Source organism: Stegostoma tigrinum, chromosome 3 (assembly GCF_030684315.1).
Source record: "Stegostoma tigrinum isolate sSteTig4 chromosome 3, sSteTig4.hap1, whole genome shotgun sequence".
NCBI classification, from domain to species: Eukaryota; Metazoa; Chordata; class Chondrichthyes; order Orectolobiformes; family Stegostomatidae; genus Stegostoma; species Stegostoma tigrinum.
Window position 1 is genome coordinate 89,145,848 of NC_081356.1, and position 22,219 is coordinate 89,168,066.

The window sequence follows — 22,219 nt, forward strand, 5'->3', positions numbered from 1 at the left end:
TTAAAATACCAAATCATGAAGCAACCAGTTCAAGTTGGATGAGGGACAGTCCACCTGAAAACCCTAGTTGTCTGGTGTAAAGCTGGACAAATCTCCCAGTAATAACCAGAGGTGATTGCATCACAAGCACAGAAGTGTTGGAAGTAGAGACTCAAGTGGGAGTTGTCGGGCCTCAGCAGAAAAGCATGCACTCTCATAGTCCCTGGTTAATAAAATGTGAGGCTGGATGAACACAGCAGGCCAAGCAGCATCTCAGGAGCACAAAAGCTGACGTTTCGGGCCTAGACCCTTCATCAGAGAGGGGGATGGGGAGAGGGAACTGGAATAAATAGGGAGAGAGGGGGAGGCGGACCGAAGATGGAGAGTAAAGAAGATAGGTGGAGAGAGTGTAGGTGGGGAGGTAGGGAGGGGATAGGTCAGTCCAGGGAAGACGGACAGGTCAAGGAGGTGGGATGAGGTTAGTAGGTAGCTGGGGGTGCAGCTTGGGGTGGGAGGAAGGGATGGGTGAGAGGAAGAACCGGTTAGGGAGGCAGAGACAGGTTGGACTGGTTTTGGGATGCAGTGGGTGGGGGGGAAGAGCTGGGCTGGTTGTGTGGTGCAGTGGGGGGAGGGGACGAACTGGGCTGGTTTAGGGATGCAGTAGGGGAAGGGGAGATTTTGAAACTGGTGAAGTCCACATTGATACCATTAGGCTGCAGGGTTCCCAGGCGGAATATGAGTTGCTGTTCCTGCAACCTTCGGGTGGCATCATTGTGGCAGTGCAGGAGGCCCATGATGGACATGTCATCAAGAGAATGGGAGGGGGAGTGGAAATGGTTTGCGACTGGGAGGTGCAGTTCCATTTCCACTCCCCCTCCCATTCTCTTGATGACATGTCCATCATGGGCCTCCTGCACTGCCACAATGATGCTACCCGAAGGTTGCAGGAACAGCAACTCATATTCCGCCTGGGAACCCTGCAGCCATATGGTATCAATGCGGACTTCACCAGTTTCAAAATCTCCCCTTCCCCTACTGCATCCCGAAACCAGCCCAGTTCGTCCCCTCCCCCCACTGCACCACACAACCAGCCCAGCTCTCCCCCCCCACCCACTGCATCCCAAAACCAGTCCAACCTGTCTCTGCCTCCCTAACCGGTTCTTCCTCTCACCCATCCCTTCCTCCCACCCCAAGCCGCACCCCCAGCTACCTACTAACCTCATCCCACCTCCTTGACCTGTCCGTCTTCCCTGGACTGACCTATCCCCTCCCTACCTCCCCACCTACACTCTCTCCACCTATCTTCTTTACTCTCCATCTTCGGTCCGCCTCCCCCTCTCTCCCTATTTATTCCAGTTCCCTCTCCCCATCCCCCTCTCTGATGAAGGGTCTAGGCCCGAAACGTCAGCTTTTGTGCTCCTGAGATGCTGCTTGGCCTGCTGTGTTCATCCAGCCTCACATTTTATTATCTTGGAATTCTCCAGCATCTGCAGTTCCCATTATCTCTCACTCTCATAGTCCCTGATGAGTCATTCTGTGATTTTTTTTTACAGGCCACTTGCCAACCAAAAGTTTCAAAAAGGCCATGCACAAATCCACTTTCCTGCTTTCAGACCACATTGTCAATTAAACTGCTACATCTCATATGACCATTGTCATGAAGCAAGAGTTACTAGCTTGCTGGCTGCTGCTAAACAGTTTGCAGTATCAGCATGAAAAGCCTCAGGTACACAGGGAGCCAGAGCAATTACAGCACACATGAGGTTGAAGAACTGAAGTTGGTCACATGGCAGTAACCAGTTTCACTGTGGACAGGCACTAGTGAACCATGCTTAAAGATCTCATGTTAGCTCAATTTTACATTCAGAAAAAGTTATGCCTGATGGACTCATTCTGCTTTCAGCAGTTTCACAAAAGCACAGCAGCAGCAGGTGGACCTCAAGTCACCAATAATTTTTTGCTACACCAACTCCTGAATACATGTCAAAAGCATCTTGAAAGTAAACAAACTTCTGTGAGTGAAACAGAGCAGGCTGTTTCTGACATACCTTTATGTGTGCCTTGTCAGTGTAACTAGCAACCGAATGACGAGCACCTCAGCAATAAATCTCTGCATACCTTTTTATTTCAATATTATATGTACCAGAAGGATAAGGCACAGCAGCATCTTGTGACACATGCTTCATTTTCATTATTAATTTTTCAATAAAGTTATAATGCATCACTTGAAATTTTACAGCCCATGTTTGCTTTTGATGAAAAGCAATATTGAAGAATGGTGGTTTATTAAAAACATAGTTTGAAGCCAGCATTGCCAAAAATCAGACTCTACCTATTTCAAAAAGCCAAAGATATCCGCTATTGATGCAATCCACAAGTTATTGTAATGTAAAGCTTACATACCTGGCATAAGAGCGGTAGTGAAATTCATATACCATATTATTCATTTGTGTCGTGTGTACTTTGGCTTAATGACAGCATCCTGTTGATGGGAGTACCACCCTGTTGATGGGAGCACCACTCACATTGCTACTGCATAATAGCAGCACACAATGACCACCTTAACATATTGCTTAACTGTTTGAGTTCCCTCACCCCTCCCAAGATAATTTAAAGTAGACTGGCCACTTTTCAGAACTCAAAGCAGCAACCCAAGTTCAAAGATGTTTTACCCGCCACACATACGAAAGTATCAACGGATTAATATTTTCTTACTAGCTGGCCTATTGTTTCCATCCCCTCGTCTCATTACAATTGCTACTTCTCAATTCACACTGAATTGAAATTCTGAAAAATTAAAACCAATGCATCTGCAATCCCTGTAGTCATCTCTTTTAAAACCCTAAGCTATGGTTGAATCACTCTTAACGTTGCATATTCATTCATTAAAGTGTATATGTTTTTGCAAATTTTGTGTTGTGTCTTCAGAAGTTTTCCATTCTTAACTATAGCCATTTTTTAAAAAAATCTACTTTTGCACTTAATCTAACCCACATAACACCATAGTTTCCTTTGTTCAGACAGCACCTTCCAAACCCATGACCACTACCATCTCAAAGGACGAGGTCAGCAGTTACTCAGAAAAAGTTCTCCTTAAAGCCACTGACGATTTTGACTTGGAAATATATTGCCATTTTTATCATTGTCACTGGGTCAAAATTTTGGATCTCTTTCCCTGATAGCATTTTATGTCTACCTACAGCAAATGCTGTACAGCTTACCTGTACCTTCTCAAAGGCAACTAGGGATGGGCAATAAATGGTGGCCCAGCCAACAATGCCCACACCCCGCGAATAAATTTTAAAAAACATAAGAACCTAGGTTTTAGGCATTGAAAATCATTTTCAAACCCAATTTAAACCTTTTCCATGTTAGGATCATTCTTCAGGTCCTCTACTAACTGCAAAGTTATTAATTAACACTGATTTATTGCATAATACCAGCACTTATACAGTTTAAAGTAACCAGTTCTCCGTTGATTCTTTGGCATACCGATCATGAACTTGTTCTCCATGCTATTAGTTTAAATTTGATTTATTTTCCCCTCCGATTATATGAAAATCAAAGTACCCATGATCGTAGAATTCCAGTCTGACATGCAGTTCCAATTTTTTGATTTGCACTCTGTTACCACAGTTAGGAGAGTGACTATAAGTTACTACTTAGTGTTTTTGTTTGTGTCTTTTTTGTTTTTTGGTTCTACATAATTGGATTCTACATCTTGATTTTCTGAGCTAGAATTCTTTATCTATTATGTCTATGCCATTCTTCTGTTTCCTCTGACCACACACCAACATTATCATTTTCCATTTTGCCTTCCTCTTTTAAAAGCCAAGTAACCTGGAATATTTATTTCCCAAGCTTGGTCACATTGCAATCATTGTAATCTCATGGTTGAATTGATAATGTGAGGAAAATGACAAAAGTTCATTTTGTGACATAAACCACATTCTAGTCCATTGAGCAGGGCAAATCAAACTGACAATAAAATTTCAGATAGCTCTTCAGGAATCTGAAAGCTTTCAATATTTATAATCTATATCAAAGCTACATTTCTTATCAGAATCTTTGGCAAGGAAGGGTACAGAGTCATTTACAATTTTGAAAATAATTTAATGAATTTATTTCAATTTTTTTTCCTTTGTGATTCACAAACCTTCCAAAATCAGACACTGGGTCATTTATTAATTTAACTTCTTACATTTCAGATAGATTATCTTTACTATCTTTAACCATAGAAATATACAGATAACTATTCCATGTCAAAGATCTGTCTTTTACCCTCCCAAAAATTTAATCTCCTCTGTCCTCTTCTGATGAAGTTGATCCCTTGCTCGGCACAGGCATTGGGATACCAGCTAGTATCACACTCAAATGACCATTATGAGTGCATGGAAATAAATCTAACTTTTATTGCTGGACATAAAATCAGCGATAGCAAACCAGCAGTCTGTTTTAAACCTCATCTGATTTCCTTCTCCACAGAGGAAATTGGAGCCATATATTACCAATAAGATAACTGGGAGATTTCAATGCATTAACCTAACCTGTAGGTTGAAATGAAAAGTACTGTTGTTTGCTCAATTAGATTGCAGCCTAGTTGAAATTGCCATTAATATTTACTAGCAGACCTCCCATGAGGTTTCCTGCAATCAGTTAGAGGATATGCTATTTTGTAATAACAAGCATGGGGTATCGCCAAATTAGAATTTAGAATGGCAAAGTTGATTGGAAATGCATGCAAATGTAAGATGTTTAATATTATAGTTATGCATTTTTTTTCATATGGACAATAAAGTAACTTTAAGACCCTAATGTTGTGGAATCCTGTTGTCTGATGGATAGTCTAGCTGTAATGGGGAATTGTTTGCACTCTTTTCACATGCCTTAAAATAAACTAGCTAATTAACCAAGGATCTAGCCCTTAAAGGAGCACTGGAATGAAAATCAACTTTTAAAGGAATTTGAATGAAAATAACATTTTAGGGGGTGGGAGGTAGAGATGATGCAGCCCAGAGGAGAATTTTGTATTGGCTATGCATAGTTAATAGTAATGTAAATGTAAGTTCTTCTTCAGTTTCCTTAGTCTGTGAGGCTGGTATGATTAAGAGGTGAGTGGTAATAAATTAGTGTCTGTGAATGTTACATTTGAGTCCTGAATAAGCCCAAGTAATATTAGATTAATAAGGGGTGTTTGGCATTTACACCACATAAGATGCTGATGTAAAAATGTTTTTGAGAAATGACAGACTAACTCACAGACCTAGCCCATCCATGTAATCATTTGTGGGTACTGCTGCACTATCCCCACGGCAATGCTTTGGATTCCCTCGCACTACCGCATGCTTACACTCCAAGAATTGAGTGTTTCCTGACAGCCTTCGGCACACCACTCCTCAAAGGAATCAAGGTCCCTCTCCTCATCTCCATCTGAATGACTAGCTCCTCAAAGATATTGTCACTCAGTTTGAGAGTCCTTCCCTTGCTCTCTGTATCTCCTCCCTGAGCTTGCATCTTTTCAACTTCTTTACTAGAAGCCTTCAGATTTAAGTAAAGTCTCCATAGTGTTACCAGACCACAGGTAACTGCTCACTAATTAGACAGAGATGACTGGTGGTGGTATAACCGGAGGGCTTGTAAACCTCAGGTGAGGGGGAAGAGGTTGAGAAGAAGAATCCTTCGTGGTAACCTCAGCCATTGCAGGAATTGAACCCATGCGGTTGGCATTTCTCTGCATTGCAATCTAGCCATCAAGCCAACTGAGCTAACTGACCCCTGTTGGGTTCAGATCAAATCGGGTGTCTATGATAGGGCATGAGCTGTGGAAGGCTGGCTGTCCTGACAGCTGCACAGAGGCTACTTGGTGCCATGATACTATCATGTTAATGAAGTAGAAGAACCAAACTTCTATATAGATTGTACTGCACAAAAACAAGACATCTAACATGCAGATCATGCGACTATTTATGCTTCATGTGAGCTTACTCCCACATTTCCTCATGTAACCTGATTCACCTTTCTTTTGAATGAGACACTAAACCAAATTCTTGTCTGCCATCATAACTGGACATAATAGGTACAAAGTTATAATTTTGAAGAGAAAGGAAATAGTTTCTGGTGTCCTGGCTAATATTTATCCCGTAATCAACATCACAAAAGCAGATTCTCTGTTCATTACTGCTTGCGCATGTTCAGTGTGTCAAAGATAGCTGCTTCATTTCCGACCTTACATTAGCGAATACACTTCATTGGGCTGTAAAATGGGAATTCCGCGGTGCTCATGAAAGATATATTATAAACTCATGACTTTCTTTTGATATCTTCCAATTTTATCAGCAAGCCCTCTAGTCCCATCTCCCTTATACACTTATCTAGCTTCCCTTAAATGCTTCTATACAGTTTGCTTCAATCTATGGCAGGGAATGTTACATTCTCATAACACCCTGTGTAAAGTATTTTTGTTTTCAATTCTCAATTCTTTTGGAATCAAGTCAGCAGTCCACAAATCACTTTGAAAAGAGGACAAACCAATTTCTGCCCAGGGTTTTAATACCATTTTAGGCTACATTTATGCAGTCTTCTTTTGGAAATTACAAGCTTTAGCTCCTATCCATAAATTTTTGCAGTTTAAAATCAATCATAATGCTAATTTGTATCAATAAAACGTGTATCATGATGTATTGGGGTCCGTTGATATAAACCTATCATACCTCAGAGAACATTGCCTGCATGCTTCAATGCTATAAATCTTTCAATGATTAGAAAAGATTTTTCTTTCTCTCCCTTCAAGGACTGTTTCTAGAGCTGTAAAGAGTCATTTAGAAACATTTGAATTGTACATTAACCCTTTCAAATTAAAAAGTAATTAAGAACGCTTTGAGTTTCTTTTCTGAATAAGAGGGTTAAGAGAACAAATCACTTTTGGTGAAACTGTGAATTCTTTTCTTTCACACAATGACTCGTTGCCTTGTTCAGCTGAATACCACCACAGTGTTTCACCTCAATTAAGCTCCTCATAAAATGTTGAGTGGGGACTATATTTTTGTCTTTTATGAATGGCTCAGTGTTGAGCCTTGCATTTCAATTGCTGGAGGTTATTAACGAGAAAAAGGGATTAAGTGTTGTCGTTAATACCTCATTTAACAACTCCCACATATTGATTAACTATAACTGCAGCATCATTCAACAAAAAAGGCAATGAGTGGGTTGAAATTTTATCTAAATTAGTCAGGGGCTATTCATTCTCTGACTAGACCAGCATGCTTTGAGGCAGGGGCCTCTCCATGTAAAAGGCTTATCACCATTAATCAGATACTCTGAGATGTGCGCCAACAGCAGTGTGATGAACAGTGATGCAAAACTTACCATTAGAGCCATTAGCTGTGCTGCTAAATTTGACCGGGTTAAGGTTGGCAGTTGGTCTGGAAAACAGCCTGTTTGGCTGTCGGTGGGCCTTAATTAAGATATGTTCAATTCCAACTCCCCTGCTGTGTCACAGACCAGTGCTCAGACATTTTCAGCTGGTCCAGTCCATGACTTTGACCTTCTGAGCAGTCCAAGGTTCCCTGGGGAACCGTTCAGCTCATGAGGTCTGATTTCACACTTCTAGACTGCTTCGCCTCCCTTCACAATGACAGAGAAACAAAGCCCTTTAGAGTAGGGAGCATGGGGACTTGTTTAAATTGGAAACTAGAGAGGTGTCAAGGAACAGGGTTATGGGCTACAGAATAGCATTTTTTAATAAAGAGCTCAGAGCTTTGAGTCAGCTCAAAAGGCTGGTTTACCAATACAATTAACAGACTAGAATGTTATCTTCCCTAAGCCTGCACATTCCCATCGTATTTTATATTGTCTAATTTCTTGGAAGAGACTTTTGTACATTTAATAAAGAGAAAATGTAATTAACCACAAATATTTCAAAGTTGATAAATGCTTTCAAACAACAAGATTTTTAAAACATTGATGAATAATAACAATGGGTAGGAAAGCACTTTGGTTACATTACTGGACAAGTAATCCAGATCTGTGGTCTAATAATCCACAATTATTAATCATATAGTGGTATTTTGGAACTTTGAATTCAGTTTAAAAAGAAAAAAAAAGGGTATAGTGAAGCTCGAATTAGATAGTTGTGCAGACAAAACTGGTTAATTAATACTTTTTAGGAAGAAAACCTGACCTCCTTACTTTATTTGGCTGACACGTGACTGCAAAGCAAGGCAAAATAGTTGAATGTAAACTTATTTTGCAGACAACTTGGAAAACCCTTCAGTTGAGTAAAATCTGAATACAAATGGGTGGTCAATAAATGCCAACCTGAATTAACACCTTCATTTCAAAATGAATGAAAAAAAAGTCATAAACAGCCCTCTGGTGTGGTTTGTGAATTTGACACAGTTCCATATTGGGTGCCCCAAATTGTTAATCTCCTGTGTGAGGAGAGATGTACTAGCTTCACTTCTTTATTTAACTGTTCCCTTGGTCAGTCACAACAAGGTTTCTTTAAAATTATTCCTTTACTTGTGGATTCCTTTCTCTGAAGCTAATAAATTTATGCTTTAGAAGGAGCCAATTTAACCAGGTTTCTTTAAATTAACAAAAGAGTGATTTAATGAATTAACAAACGTGTAAATAAATCATAAAATAACACGCATACACACAGATTAGGAATAAGAAGTGAGTCTAAAAGTTGTATGAAAATGAGATATAGACCAGTCTCTCAGTCATTATGCAGTGTAAATAGTACAATGTTGCAGCCTTTACATGGGATGATACCAGCCACCAATACCAATATCACCATTGGTAATTGAGCAGTCTATCTTGAAATTCTAAGCTTTGCCAGTTCATTGAAATTCTTTTATTCTAGTTCATAAGGCCACAAGATGTACATCTATAATCAGCAGACGTAAGCCATTCAGCCCATCAAGACGGCTTCACCATTCAATGAGATCATAGCTGATCTGATAATTCTCAATTCCACTTTTGTGCCTTTCCCCAGACTTTATTAGCATCATCAGATTTGTACTCAGGATGGTGAGACTGTCCTGTGAAGAGAGATTGGGCTAACTGGGCCCATATTCTCTTAGAGCTTTCAAGAATGAGAGGTGATCTCATTGAAACTTATAAAGCGCTGAAAGAGATTGACACGGTAGGGTTTCAGAGAACCAAGTGACACAATTTAAAAATGTGGGGGAAATTCCTCTTAATTGGAGATGAGAAGAAATTCTTTTACTCAGAGCAATGCAAGCTTTTGGGCTTATGTACTCAGAGGGCCATTGAATACTCTACAGTTATACTCTTTCCATGAGAGGAAACTGGAGCACGCAGAGGAAACCCACACAGGCACAGGGAGAATGTGCAAACACCACACAGAAAATTGCCTGAGGGTGGAAGTGAATTTGGGCGGTGGTGCTGTGAGAAAGCAGTGCAAAGCACTGAACAACCGTGCCAAATAGAAACATAGAAAATGGAAACATAAGAAATAGGAGCAGAAGTAGTCTGTTCAACCTGATCCACCATTTAGCCATTTGGCTCATCAAATCTGCAGCAACCCTCCAAAGAACATCCAACCCAAGTCAACTGCCACCCCAATTCCATTTCCAAAGCCCCACATAAGGATTTTACCATGGATAACCCACCCAGCTAGCACATTGCTGGACACATCAGGACAATATAGCATGGCCAGCCCACTTAACCAAAATTTTGGTACCAGTTGGGTAAATGCCAGGCAGAGTTGTACGATGTTTCATAGAGTCATAAGGTCATACAGCACATAAACGGTCCAACCCATTCACCCTGACCAGATTACCTAATCTTGCCTAGTCTCATTTGATGTGATGGAGGAAGAATTAGTAAGTCTCTATGTCTGGAAGCTCAATTTGAGGTCATAGACATGACATCAAGGTTGTGAACAGTGTGGTTCAGCATCAAACAGTCACAAAAGAGAGGGATGGAGTGCACAGCTGGGAAACAGAGATTGTGGCGGAAGACCAAAAGCAACGGGCACAGAATCGTCTGTTCTTGCTTGTGGCACGCATAGAGGCAGGAAAAGCGTTTAATTAGGTGGAGTGGCAATGCCACATTCCCAACTTTTCCTGAATTTAGCTTTCAACAAGGTATGGCTGTTCTTCCCACCTCAGTGCCTGAGCAGCCTCTTGGGCAATGGCAAGGGTATAGCTTGCTGAGGGCCAAATTGCCAGCCACTCTCCTTGTGACCAATAACCTGTATATCATCTCCCAACTCCTCACCTCTTATTTTTACTTGAAACCTCAGGAACAGTGGTGATTGTTCTTCTTGCAGCAGCCATATCCTCCAGAGACTGGCCAGCAGCTTTCAGCAGGCATCACTTCTATCTCGGGGGCTTTGATTTGAGGAGCAGAGATACCAGTGACATTGTCACTACTTGTTTGGTCTCTGGTTCACCAGGCCTTTCTAAGGAGATAGCATGGATTCCTCACCAGCTGTCCACTAGCAGGTGAATACCCCAACTCAATAGCTTGAGTGTGAGGATGCAGAGATGCTTCTGTGTGATTTCAACATTCTGAGTATGTGGGCAAGTGCATGACAGATGCAGTATAACGTGGATATATGTGAGGTTTTGTTGGCAAAATTAACAATGTGGATTATTATTTGAATAGCTGTAAATTGAGAGAGGGGAACCTGAGTGTCCTCGTACAACAGTCATTGAAGGTAAGCATGATGCTGTACAGAAAGCAAAGGGAATGTCGGTTATCATAGTAAGAGAATTCAAGTACAATGTTTTGCAGCAACTATACAGGGCCTTGGGGAGACCAGACCTGGAATATAATGTGCAGTGTTTTGTCTCCCTATCTGAGGAAGAATATTCTTTCTTGGATGGCCTGACTAACATACGAGGAGGGGTTAAATTGTTTAGGATTATATTTGCTGGAACTGAGAAGAAAGAGAAAGCTTCTCAGGGAAGCCAATACCATTCTAAATGGTATCAGTGATAATGGGAACTGCAGATGCTGGAGAATCCAAGATAATAAAATGTGAGGCTGGATGAACACAGCAGGCCCAGCAGCATCTCAGGAACACAAAAGCTGACGTTTCAGGCCTAGACCCTTCATCAGAGAGGGGGATGGGGTGAAGCCTCTTGATGCCTCTTGCTCCCCTGAGGAGCTCGAACAGTTCATCCACTTCACCAACACCTTCCACCCCAACCTTCAGTTCACCTGGGCCATCTCCAGCACATCCCTCACCTTCCTGGACCTCTCAGTCTCCATCTCAGGCAACCAGCTTGTAACTGATGTCCATTTCAAGCCCACCGACTCCCACAGCTACCTAGAATACACATCCTCCCACCCATCCTCCTGCAAAAATTCCATCGCCTATTCCCAATTCCTCCGCTTCCGCCGCATCTGTTCCCACGATGAGGCATTCCACTCCCGCACTTCCCAGATGTCCAAGTTCTTCAAGGACCGCAACTTTCCCCCAACAGTGGTCGAGAATGCCCTTGACCGCATCTCCCACATTTCCCGCAATACACCCCTCACACCCCGCCCCCGCCACAACCGCCCTAAGAGGATCCCCCTCGTTCTCACACACCACCCCACCAACATCCAGATACAACGCATCACCCTCCGACACTTCCGCCATCTACAATCCGACCCCACCACCCAAGACATTTTTCCATCCCCACCCTTGTCTGCCTTCCGGAGAGACCACTCTCTCTGTGACTCCCTTGTTCACTCCACACTGCCCTCCAACCCCACCACACCTGGCACCTTCCCCTGCAACCGCAGGAAATGCTACACTTGCCGCCACACCTCCTCCCTCATCGCCATCCCAGGCCCCAAGATGACTTTCCATATTAAGCAGAGGTTCACCTGCACATCTACCAATGTGGTATACTGCATCCACTGTACCCGGTGTGGCTTCCTCTACATTGGGGAAAGCAAGCGGAGGCTTGGGGACCGCTTTGCAGAACACCTCCGCTCGGTTTGCAATAAACAACTGCACCTCCCAGTCGCGAACCATTCCCACTCGCCTTCCCATTCTTTAGATGACATGTCCATCATGGGCCTCCTGCAGTGCCACAATGATGCCACCCGAAGGTTGCAGGAACAGCAACTAATATTCCGCTTGGGAACCCTGCAGCCCAATGGTATCAATGTGGATTCCACCACTTCAAAATCTCCCCCTCCCCCACCGCATCCCAAAACCAGCCCAGTTTGTCCCCTACCCCCACTCCACCACACCACCAGCCCAGCTCTTCCCCTCCACCCACTGCATCCCAAAACCAGTCCAACCTGTCTCTGCCTCCCTAACCTGTTCTTCCTCTCACCCATCTCTTCCTCCCACCCCAAGCCGCACCTCCATCTCCTACCTACTAACCTCATCCCACCTCCTTGACCTGTCCGTCTTCCCAGAACTGACCTATCCCCTCCCTACCTCCCCACCAATACTCTCCTCTCCACCTATCTTCTTTTCTCTCCATCTTCGGTCCGCCTCCCCCTCTCTCCCTATTTATTCCAGAACCTCCACCCCATCCTCCTCTCTGATGAAGGGTCTAGGCCCAAAACATCAGCTTTTGTGCTCCTGAGATGATGCTGGGCCTGCTGCATTCATCCAGCCTCACATTTTTTTATCTACCATTCTAAATGGACTGGATAGGATAGATGAAGGAAGGATGTCTGTGATGATGGGGGAGTCCAAAACTAGGGTTCACATTCTAAGGATATTGGGTAACCATGCAATGAGGAGAAATTTCTTCATCCAGAGAGTGGCAAGCCTGTGGAATTCACTGTGACAGAAAGCAGTCGAGGCCAAAATATTGTATGATTTCTAGAAGGACTTTGATATAACAACGATCAAAGGATAAGGATCAAAGGATATGGGGGAAAGCAGGTACAGGCTATCAAATTAGATGATCAGTCATGATCATATTGACTGGTGGAGCACGCCGAATGGGCTACTTTTTTTATGTTTCTATTTGGACATAGCTCAGTGCTTGGCACTGCTGCTTCACAGCACCAGGGACCTGGATTCAATTCCACCCTCAGGCAACTTTCTGTGTGGTGTTTCCACATTCTGCCATGTCTGTGCAGGTTTCCTCCCACAATCCAAAGGTTAGGTGAATTGGTCATGTTAAATTGCCCATAATGTCCAGGGATCCACAAAGTAGGTGGATTAGCCATGGGAAATGCATGGTTCCAAAATAGCAAGTTTGTGCCTGGGTGGCATGCTCTTCGGAGGGTCGGTGTGGACTTGGTGAGCTGAATAATCTGCTTCCATTGTAGGGATTCTATTCTATTTCTGATATTGGGGGAAATTTCTTAGTGATCCAGTATTAGAAGAACCGGGTAAGTAGTTTGACAACTTGGACAGTGGAGGAGTTAGTTGAGGCCATTGTACGATGAGGTGGTGACATCAATGTGCACGGGGACATTATGTGCATTATGTGCATGTGTTTTATGATCATATCACTGAAGGATCACATTTAGATGAGAAATAAGGTGGGGTGTCTAAGATTACAAGCCAAATATATTTTGTCCTGTTCGCAAAGCAGTTCCACAGTGTATTAAAGCTTCACATATTTTTATTTTGCTGGATGGAGAAGATTTCCCACAATATTCAGACAGCTCTGCACTAACCACCTTTTACCTCTCCAGTTGTTCTAATAGTCACAATCTTAACTTTTAAATATCTTACTGGTAGAATCCTCATCTGCCAAGCAGAAGGCCTGTTTGTTGGCCAACCAGTGCAGGGCTGTTTATCTTAATTAAGTAAGTGGCCAAAACAGTTGCAGCTGGAGTTCCGCTTTGGGTTTCAAGGTAGGCAGAACTGAACAGTTCCTACCCCTATCAGAAGTAAAATTTATTCTTTCTTGACTTTCATATGAAAACAATATTTTAAACTTCTACCTACAGCAACTGTCAATATTGTTCAACTGTTTGCTTCACATTGCTGACTGATATTATGCATGTTGAAAATTGCTGTCCATAGCAATGTTGTTGCAAGTTAATTGAGAAACAGTTAGAAGTTGATCAACAGGAAATTGTGTCATTACGATATATTCTGGACATTCACGTCTGAATATCTGTATTCTGCCATTTCTTTCTTTTTCAGTTCAGAAATATGGCAGTGCTTGCAAATGAAAGCAAACAACAGGGTGGAATTTTCTCCTCCCTGGTTTGGTATGAGTAATGGAGAGAAATGTGGGTAAAGAATGATAAAATAAACAGATTTTTGATGTCATAGAGAGACTCATACAAGGAGCAGGCCCTTCAATTCACCATAACTACAATGACCAACAAATACTAAACTATATCAATCCCATTTACCATACTTAATCCAAAGCCAGTTTTCCCCTGGCATTTTAAGCGATCCTCCAGAAGCCACTTAAAAGTTGCAATATTACGTGTCTCCATGATCCTCCCAGGCAATGTGTTCTACATTTCTACCACCTCTCAAAAAATGTTTTCTCAATTTTTCCCTCAATTATCAAATAGCAACACTCAGAATCTCACAGTGGAGCAACAACTACCTTATTTCCATGTTTTTGCACCTCATTAAAGCCTCAACTCATCTCTTCCAATTCCAGTTTCCCCCACTGAGAAACGAGATGGTGCAGATGCTGAATTTTTGTATTAGAGTAGGTATCTGGCAGCTCAGCTTGCCAAATGCTTGCTATCATGCAACTGTTTTTTCCAGAAGAATCTCCCTGCGTATTCCCTGGCTCACTCTTGTGAATCTTCGGATTCCCTTCCTTAAAAGGCAGTGGATGCAGAATCTTTGAATATTTTTAAACTAGAGCTGGACAGATTCTTGAGTACCAAGGGATGAAAAATTATTGGGGAAATGTAGGAATGTACAGGTTATAAATCGGCTGTAATCTTAATGAATGGTGGAGCAGGCTCAAAGGTTCGAGTGGCCTACTCTTGTAAACTCTAGCTCTGAGGAAGGGCACTAGCCCCAAAATATTAACTCAGAATTTCTTCTTCACAGATGCTGCCAGACCTGCTGAGCTTTTCCAGCAACTTCTATTTTTTTTAAACCTACTCTTGTTCCTCGTTCGTATGTTCATATCTAAGATCTGTTGTCCTTATAAATTGGTATCAACAAAGACACATTGTTGTGTCTAGTCTTGGACCAATTCAGGCACCACTTCAGGCCTTGAACACTTTTCTTTGGAGCTTAGAGACTTGCATACTTCTGCCAGGTCACTTTGCAGTCAAGGATACATTTGCATAGGATTTGGCTCTTAGTTTGCTTTCTTAGTCTTCATTTACTCATTCACTCAAAATATTGTAATATTTTCTTAAATGAGCCATAAGATTCATGTTTTATATTGTTTTAAAAATTATTTTCAGCCTACAATTCACAAAATTAACTAGTACATATAATTGACCTCTATCCCCATATGCAATAATTTGATTAACAGCTGCGTGAAATATTGGACAGAAGGAATGTCATATATGTGTTAACACCAGCAACAATCATTTCTAGTTATCTAGTTTGCCAAAAATAGCAATAAATTGCACTTCAGTAGCAAGATTTAATGTAATAAACTTTCTAATGAGTCAGTTAATCTTCTGTGAGAAGATGGAAGCAAACTTTTATTGAATAAATGTGTGTGCATTTTTAACATTTAATCATCATTCTGGTGCCACATTTAATTTGGAAGTTAAATGGAAAGTGCTACTGCATATAAACATTTAGATTATCACTGTCTATGCAAATGTTCTGAACAGAATTGCAGATATAAAGTATCGCAGCCATACTACTAGTCACTATTATCTCCAAATCACATGCATGCAATTCAGAGTTTACAAAATTCAGTTGTAATGATTGTGACACTTTAAGAAATGCCACCTTCAGCCCAGTGGGTGAGAGCACCACCATAAGTAACTTAAAGCTTAATGTTATTTAACACTCAGTTCAGCTTCATAAAAATGTACCTACATTTCAAATTGTTGTAAAAATCAATTTCTTATTAATTTGACAAACCTAGGAAAGTCACCTAAAATTACAATTTGTACAAGCTATCAACATATTTCATCATTATGTATATGTGGAATAAGCATCCAAAGTAATACATTTACTCCCTTAACCTTCATCTTGAGTGCTTTAAAAAACAAAGAAAGGAGCAGGTGGAGGCCATATGGCCATTCCAGCCTTTTCCACTATTTAATAATGTTCTGTAAACTAGTCTTAAAAGTTACTGTTGTATGGGTTTGACGGAATATGTGATCATCATAGGAGGCTAGCTGTTAAATAAATGTCCTTTTTGGAAATTCCATAGAGCAATGTGTCGTGGCTCTTAGAATCCCTTCGGTGTTGAAGAAGGGCATTTGACTCATCAAGTCCACACTAATCCACGGAAGAACATCCAATCCAGACTTATCCCCTGACCCTGCACATCTTTGGACGTTGGGAGGGAAGCAGAACACCCAGAAGAAATCTACACAGACTCAGGGAGAATGTGCAGACTCCACACCACAGTCACCCAAGGGTGGAATCAAACCTGAGTCCCTGGTGCTGTGAGGTAGCAGTGCTAACCACAGAGCCACCATGGCACCCTCGATTCTATGCTTTGCTTATTCTACTTAGTCATTATTCCACATGGATTCTGATCTGCTTTATCAGGTGTTGAATTTTTAATCCTTCTGTGAAATACCGACCTAAAGAGGGCAGTATGGTTTTTTGGCAAAAACTGAGAAAGGGAAAATAAAATTTGTCACATGAGACAATCAGGCTAATGTCCAGATCTCACAATATATAGGCAGCGATTAGGAGACGGATGCTTTGGATACATTCAGGTTGAGATTTTAAAAGATGCCAGAACATAGCTTGTCTGAAATGGAAAAATATTTATGTTTTAAGCATTAATGTGGAACCTGCCCTCACAATTAAAGAAAGACCATGCTGATCCCAGGTTAATTATTTGAACTTACTTGATATGACTAATTATAGTTATAATTATATAAGGAAAGTAAAGAATAACAAACAAAAATAACACACAAACTGTGTCTATGACATCAATTCTTTGGAAAGATTTTATGAGAAAGTCACAGACATTAATCAAACATATTTTATGCGCATTTAAAGGTTTTAACTGAAATGCCCTTTTTTGTTTATAAGATAAACAACTCATCAGGAAGCTGCTTACTGAAAATATTAAGAATAATTTTCAAAGACAATTGCCTGTTTATTAATACCTATTAGTAAATGCTTTAAACAAGCTTACAGTCCAGCTGATATTCCAGTACCCATAGCAAGCATTCACCTCTCGTGCACCTGCACAATTGCCTCTCATTTCTTTTCCTCTGAGTATCCAGGTTCCTTTTTTTTTCAGAAGCATGATTTTAAGCACATCTTTGATTCTATATCTTTTTAACTTAATTAACATATTTTGGCAAGTGTCAGTTTAATGGCCTGAATTGTGCTATATGCTATAGCTATATGAAAGACTTCTTTGATGTGTGCCATCAAAGGCATTGCAGTCATCTCAGACATCTAGTAATGTGCCAGACCCTATTGAGATGAGTGTTTTTGTCACTAGAACTATCTATTAAATTTGTTGCCTATCCTAAATAGGCAGGTTAATTATCATAGAAGTATAGAAGTATTTCTAGACAAAAAGGAATGCTCTTGTAATTCTTAGGGGGGCTACAAGTAGTAACATCAGTAAGCAATCAAATGTCTTGCAGCCAAGTTGCGTGAACAACGCTATTGAACAGACTGAAACAGCACAGATATGCAGGTCATGGCAGTTATACTGAACTCTCAGAATCAGTGACAGCTAATTTATCAATGGATCGTATTAACAGAAAAGATGTTAACTGCATTTAAAATTAAATTTACAAATATGGAACAGAACATCGTTTCACATAAAGATGATAAAGTCTGTCACTGAAACCTTTTCATAGTGGAAAGAAAAGCATGGTTGAAGTTTGAAATGCTGATTTTTACACCTGTGGAGTTTTCTTTTGAATAGTTTCAGTTAACACTACAGTCTAACAGAATTAGAGTTCATTTATTTGAGTCAAAAGTTTGTCTATTTTATAATAGAAGTAGGAGAAGGCTGATGTGAGATGCCTCACTTGTGGGGTTTGCTACTCATTTAGATCATAGCCAGTCTTCTTCTGAATTCTATTTGCTTGCTTTCATTCAGTACCTTTTAGCTTCCTTACAGAGAAAGAAAATATATTTCAGTTTTTCAAATATTTGGTTCAAGAAGCTTCAACGTTGTTGTGGAATGAAGAATTCTAATTTTTCACAATCTTGTGTTAGAGAATTAATTTTTCTTGTCATCACTACACAGGCTAGCTGTAATTTGAATGTTTTTGCCTCCTCGTTCTGGCCTCCTCAGTCAGAGATAATGGTTTGTCTTGATTTAAGTTCATCATAATATTTGATAATCTTAAATATCTCAATTAGATCATCTCTTAACCTTCTGTGCCCAAAGCAATACAAGCTTTGTCACAAGCACATCATAATCTTGCAAATTTAGCAGCCACTGGATGATATTGGAATGGGATTAACAAAGTGAACTCTGTAATTCTAACTGTCCTACCCTTCTCGTGCAAGAGGCACATGATGGTAAAAGTAGGCTTCAACAGGAGAATTTAAGGAGACGGGAATCTCTGTCACCCAGATGTAGTATTACTTAGTGTTTCAGCTGCACAACTAAAACTCTGAACCAGTTTTTGAAATCCTATCAGTTCAAGTAATTTTTTGCTTCTTAGTTTGTGATTTCCAGGTCATAACAAACGATATACTTAAGAATGGCTTTTCTTTAGGGAGCAGTGACCCATTTTGTGTGATTGAATTGAACAACGACAGATTGCAGACACATACTGTCCATAGAAGTCTCAACCCTGAATGGAACAAAGTCTTCACTTTGTGAGTATAAGCAGATGATTTCATGTTTGCTTTGTGAAAATTCATAGATAATAAAGATCCTTATCTCAGAGACACAATGTTTGACAACTTGTAAAATCTGCTTTAGAGGCACTAACGAAAAATGTGCCATCACTAGTATATAGTTATTGGCGAGTGACAATATTACAACTTAAAACTTGATTTACAAATAATTAAAGCTAAATTTCATTCGCATAGTAATGGGAATGCATATTTAAAATGGGATGGCGGTATTTAAAGAGAGCATTGCCGGAGTACAGAGATGCAGTCCCAGTGGGGTCAAGGACAAAATGTATTTAGTTAGAGCTGAGGAACAGAAAAGGTGCAAGTTCTTTGCTGTGAGTGGTTTGTCGGTTGTTAAACAATGGGAAATACACAGAGGAACAAATTTGCAATAAAGTTATGAAAATGTTCGGGATGGTCGTGTCATTATAATGGAGGATTTTAATCACCTGCACACAGATTTGGAATGTAGTACCGTGTAGTAGTACAGTATAATGGCCAAAGATGAGCCAGAGTTACTGGAGTGTGGTCAGGAGGAATGTTTTACAGCAGTATGTACTCAGTCCAACAGGAAAGAAAGGACAGAAGAATTAGGAGCAGGATTAAACCATTCAACCCCTCAAAGCTGTCCTGTTTTTATGGCAAAAAAAACAGATCTTTGATCAGTAAAGAAATTAAGAGTTATGGCGATTGGCCGGTAAGTGGAGCTGAGTCAATGAAAAAATTCAGCCATGATATTATTGAATGGTGGAGCAGTTTCGAAGGGCCAGAAGTCCCATTCCACTCCTGTTTCTAATTTTCTTATATTCTTACATTCTGCAATTAGACCATGGATGATCTTCAGACGTAAACCCTTCATGCATGCCAGCTCTTCATAGGGCTCAACTCCAACATTTCAAAAATCCATCTACCTCCTTTTTAAATACCTTTGGTGAGATAGCCTCCACAAATCTCTAGGGTAGAGAATTCCAGACATCTCTACCCTCTAGGAAAATAAATTCCTTTTTATCTCAAATTTAACATGTCTCCTACTCTGCAACTTATCAAGATTCTACCACTAACGCAAACACCTTCTCAATATTTACCATAACTACTCTTCACCTCCAGATTTAAAGCCCATTAATCAAAAGACACAAGGACAATTAATAAATCACTAAACTGTTTCAAGTGCATAAAAACTAATAGCCACAATCAAGCATCTGCATCCTTACAAAAAGAATTCAAGAGTCTTTTTATAGGAATATGAACAGTAACAGGGTGTTGAGGAGGAGTGGATCATTTATAAATGGAAGCAGGAAGCATGGCAGAGGTATTAAATGAATGAGCTATGAAGTGTTTTCATCAAGGTAGAAGATGCTGCTTTGGTCATGGTGAAAGGGAAGGTAGTTCTTAAAAGGTTTAAAATGACTGAAAAGGAGGTATTGGATAGGCTGTCTGTCATTAAAGTTGGTAAGGCAGGAGCAACAGATAGGATGCTTTCAAAACAGCAGAAAGTGAGTGTGGAAATTGCAGAAGAGCTTCCTATAATTTTCGAATCTTCCTTAGACTCAACAACAGTGCCGGATGTTTTCGGCAATTGCAAATGTTACACACTTGTTCAAGAAAGGGTGTAAAATGAAGTCCAACAACTACAGGCTATTCACTTAATAACCCCAGTGTTGGGAAAGTTTTGAGAAACAAAGGACAGAAATTTCTTCTCTTGCTGGTGTTGAACTTGGAAACGCATAGCCATTGATTAGATGGAATGGTGGGTCATACAAGCAACCTACTGCCTTCCTGGCTGCCAAGAGATTTAGATTCTGACTAATAAGGCTCATCTCAACTTTTTTACCTGTCATTAAATCCTAGCTTTTAAAATGCCAATTACTGATCACTTCACGGCATCATCTCATTGCCATTGATATTAACCCGCATGCATGACAGCTAAAATCATGTCACAAGCTTGCCACCTTCAACAAGTAGGCGTTCCTCGTCCAGAAGCACTCAGTGCCTGGTTGAGGCCCAGGATATTTGGAAGGGGAGGCTTGTTGTGATCCATTACCTTGCTGCTAATACACCTGCAGCGGTCTCCCTATGACACCCACCCACAAACACCACTTTCCTCTGCCACATGTTGCTTATCTGGGCCATGGGCCCATTTCCAGCACGTGCCTACCCCAGGCTACACCTCATTGGTATCCATGTTCAAGGACGTATTGGGCAGGCTGCCCACCTGTGGACCGACTAAGACAGATATGGCCCATTAATGGTCATAAGGTCCTTTTCCTGGTCCCACTGCACTTTTCCCCATGTTGAGTAACCAGGCAGAAGGCCTCCAGATTTTGCTGCTCGAGCTGCTGGTGGGCCTTTGCGGGAGAATTGCAGTACCACCAGTTATTCTAATGATTTTACTGGGACCATAGATCACCTGACCATTTGAGTGGCTGGCAGCTGACTGAGATGGGAGCTGCTTCTCAGATGGGATGCAAATCTCATCTCAAGCTGTTTAATATCACACCAAATGTTAAATCGCTGTGCGGCGCAAAACTGAAATTTATGCTGAGATTGTGAAGTTGGTGCAGCCTACAGCACAGCCCTATGTGTGTGGCATGCTGGCATGCTGACTCTGTAGATCAAATTAAGGTCACTCCTTACTGGTTAGTTGCTGGACCTGAGCTTTTATTGCTGTGCTCTGCTCAGGTCAGTTGAGCATCAATACATTGTGCTATCGTGTCACTAAAATTGCATTGTAAAATTACTTTTTAAACAAATTTTACAGTTGTATCATAATTTTAAAGGCATTTCTGGCCAATCTAATCTACACAGTAAAATCTGTTAGCTCACTAATAGCTTGCTCCATTGTAAAATGCGATACTCCATGGCTCTCATTGATGGCCCTCTGGTGTCAAATGATTATCAGTGGAACAATCTCTACAGTACATGCCAGGGAGGGTCTCAATGTTTTTGATGATGTGCTGTTTGCTCCATAACCCAGCCATTAGTAGGGCCCTGTCAACACCTCCTAGGATACAAAAGTCTTCTCAGCCAGAGGATGAGATGAGATAGGGAGGAGACTACACGCACCATTTTGAACTGAAAGAGCTGGGCGACATTATTGGCACCCTTCCCCTTAATGGACCATCCATTCAGTTACATCACATCTAGTATTGCATCTCCTAATTTTCAGTGAGGGAATGTTCTTGAACAGCTCTGAGCCTCAAAGTTCTGGCTTTGAACTGTGTCATGTCAGTATGGGTGTTGATAGTCTGGACATGCTTACTGAGCCCACCGCTCCCTCAATGGATTCCAACATTGAGGGAATAAAAATCATGAGGAATCTAGACACAGTCAAGAAGGAGAAAATATTAT

General features: G+C 41.0%; 1 protein-coding gene across 18 annotated transcripts in view; it reads left to right on the top strand.

Moving 5' to 3' along the window:
• Positions 1 to 22,219, top strand: part of LOC125450983 (multiple C2 and transmembrane domain-containing protein 1-like) — a 562,377-nt gene that overhangs the window by 326,606 nt on the left and 213,552 nt on the right. For all 18 annotated transcript variants that reach the window (XM_048527527.2, XM_048527528.2, XM_048527529.2 and 15 more), the window contains one exon: positions 18,748 to 18,850. In XM_048527527.2, the coding sequence (XP_048383484.1) occupies positions 18,748 to 18,850 (103 nt within the window). The remainder of the gene's footprint in view (positions 1 to 18,747; positions 18,851 to 22,219) is intronic.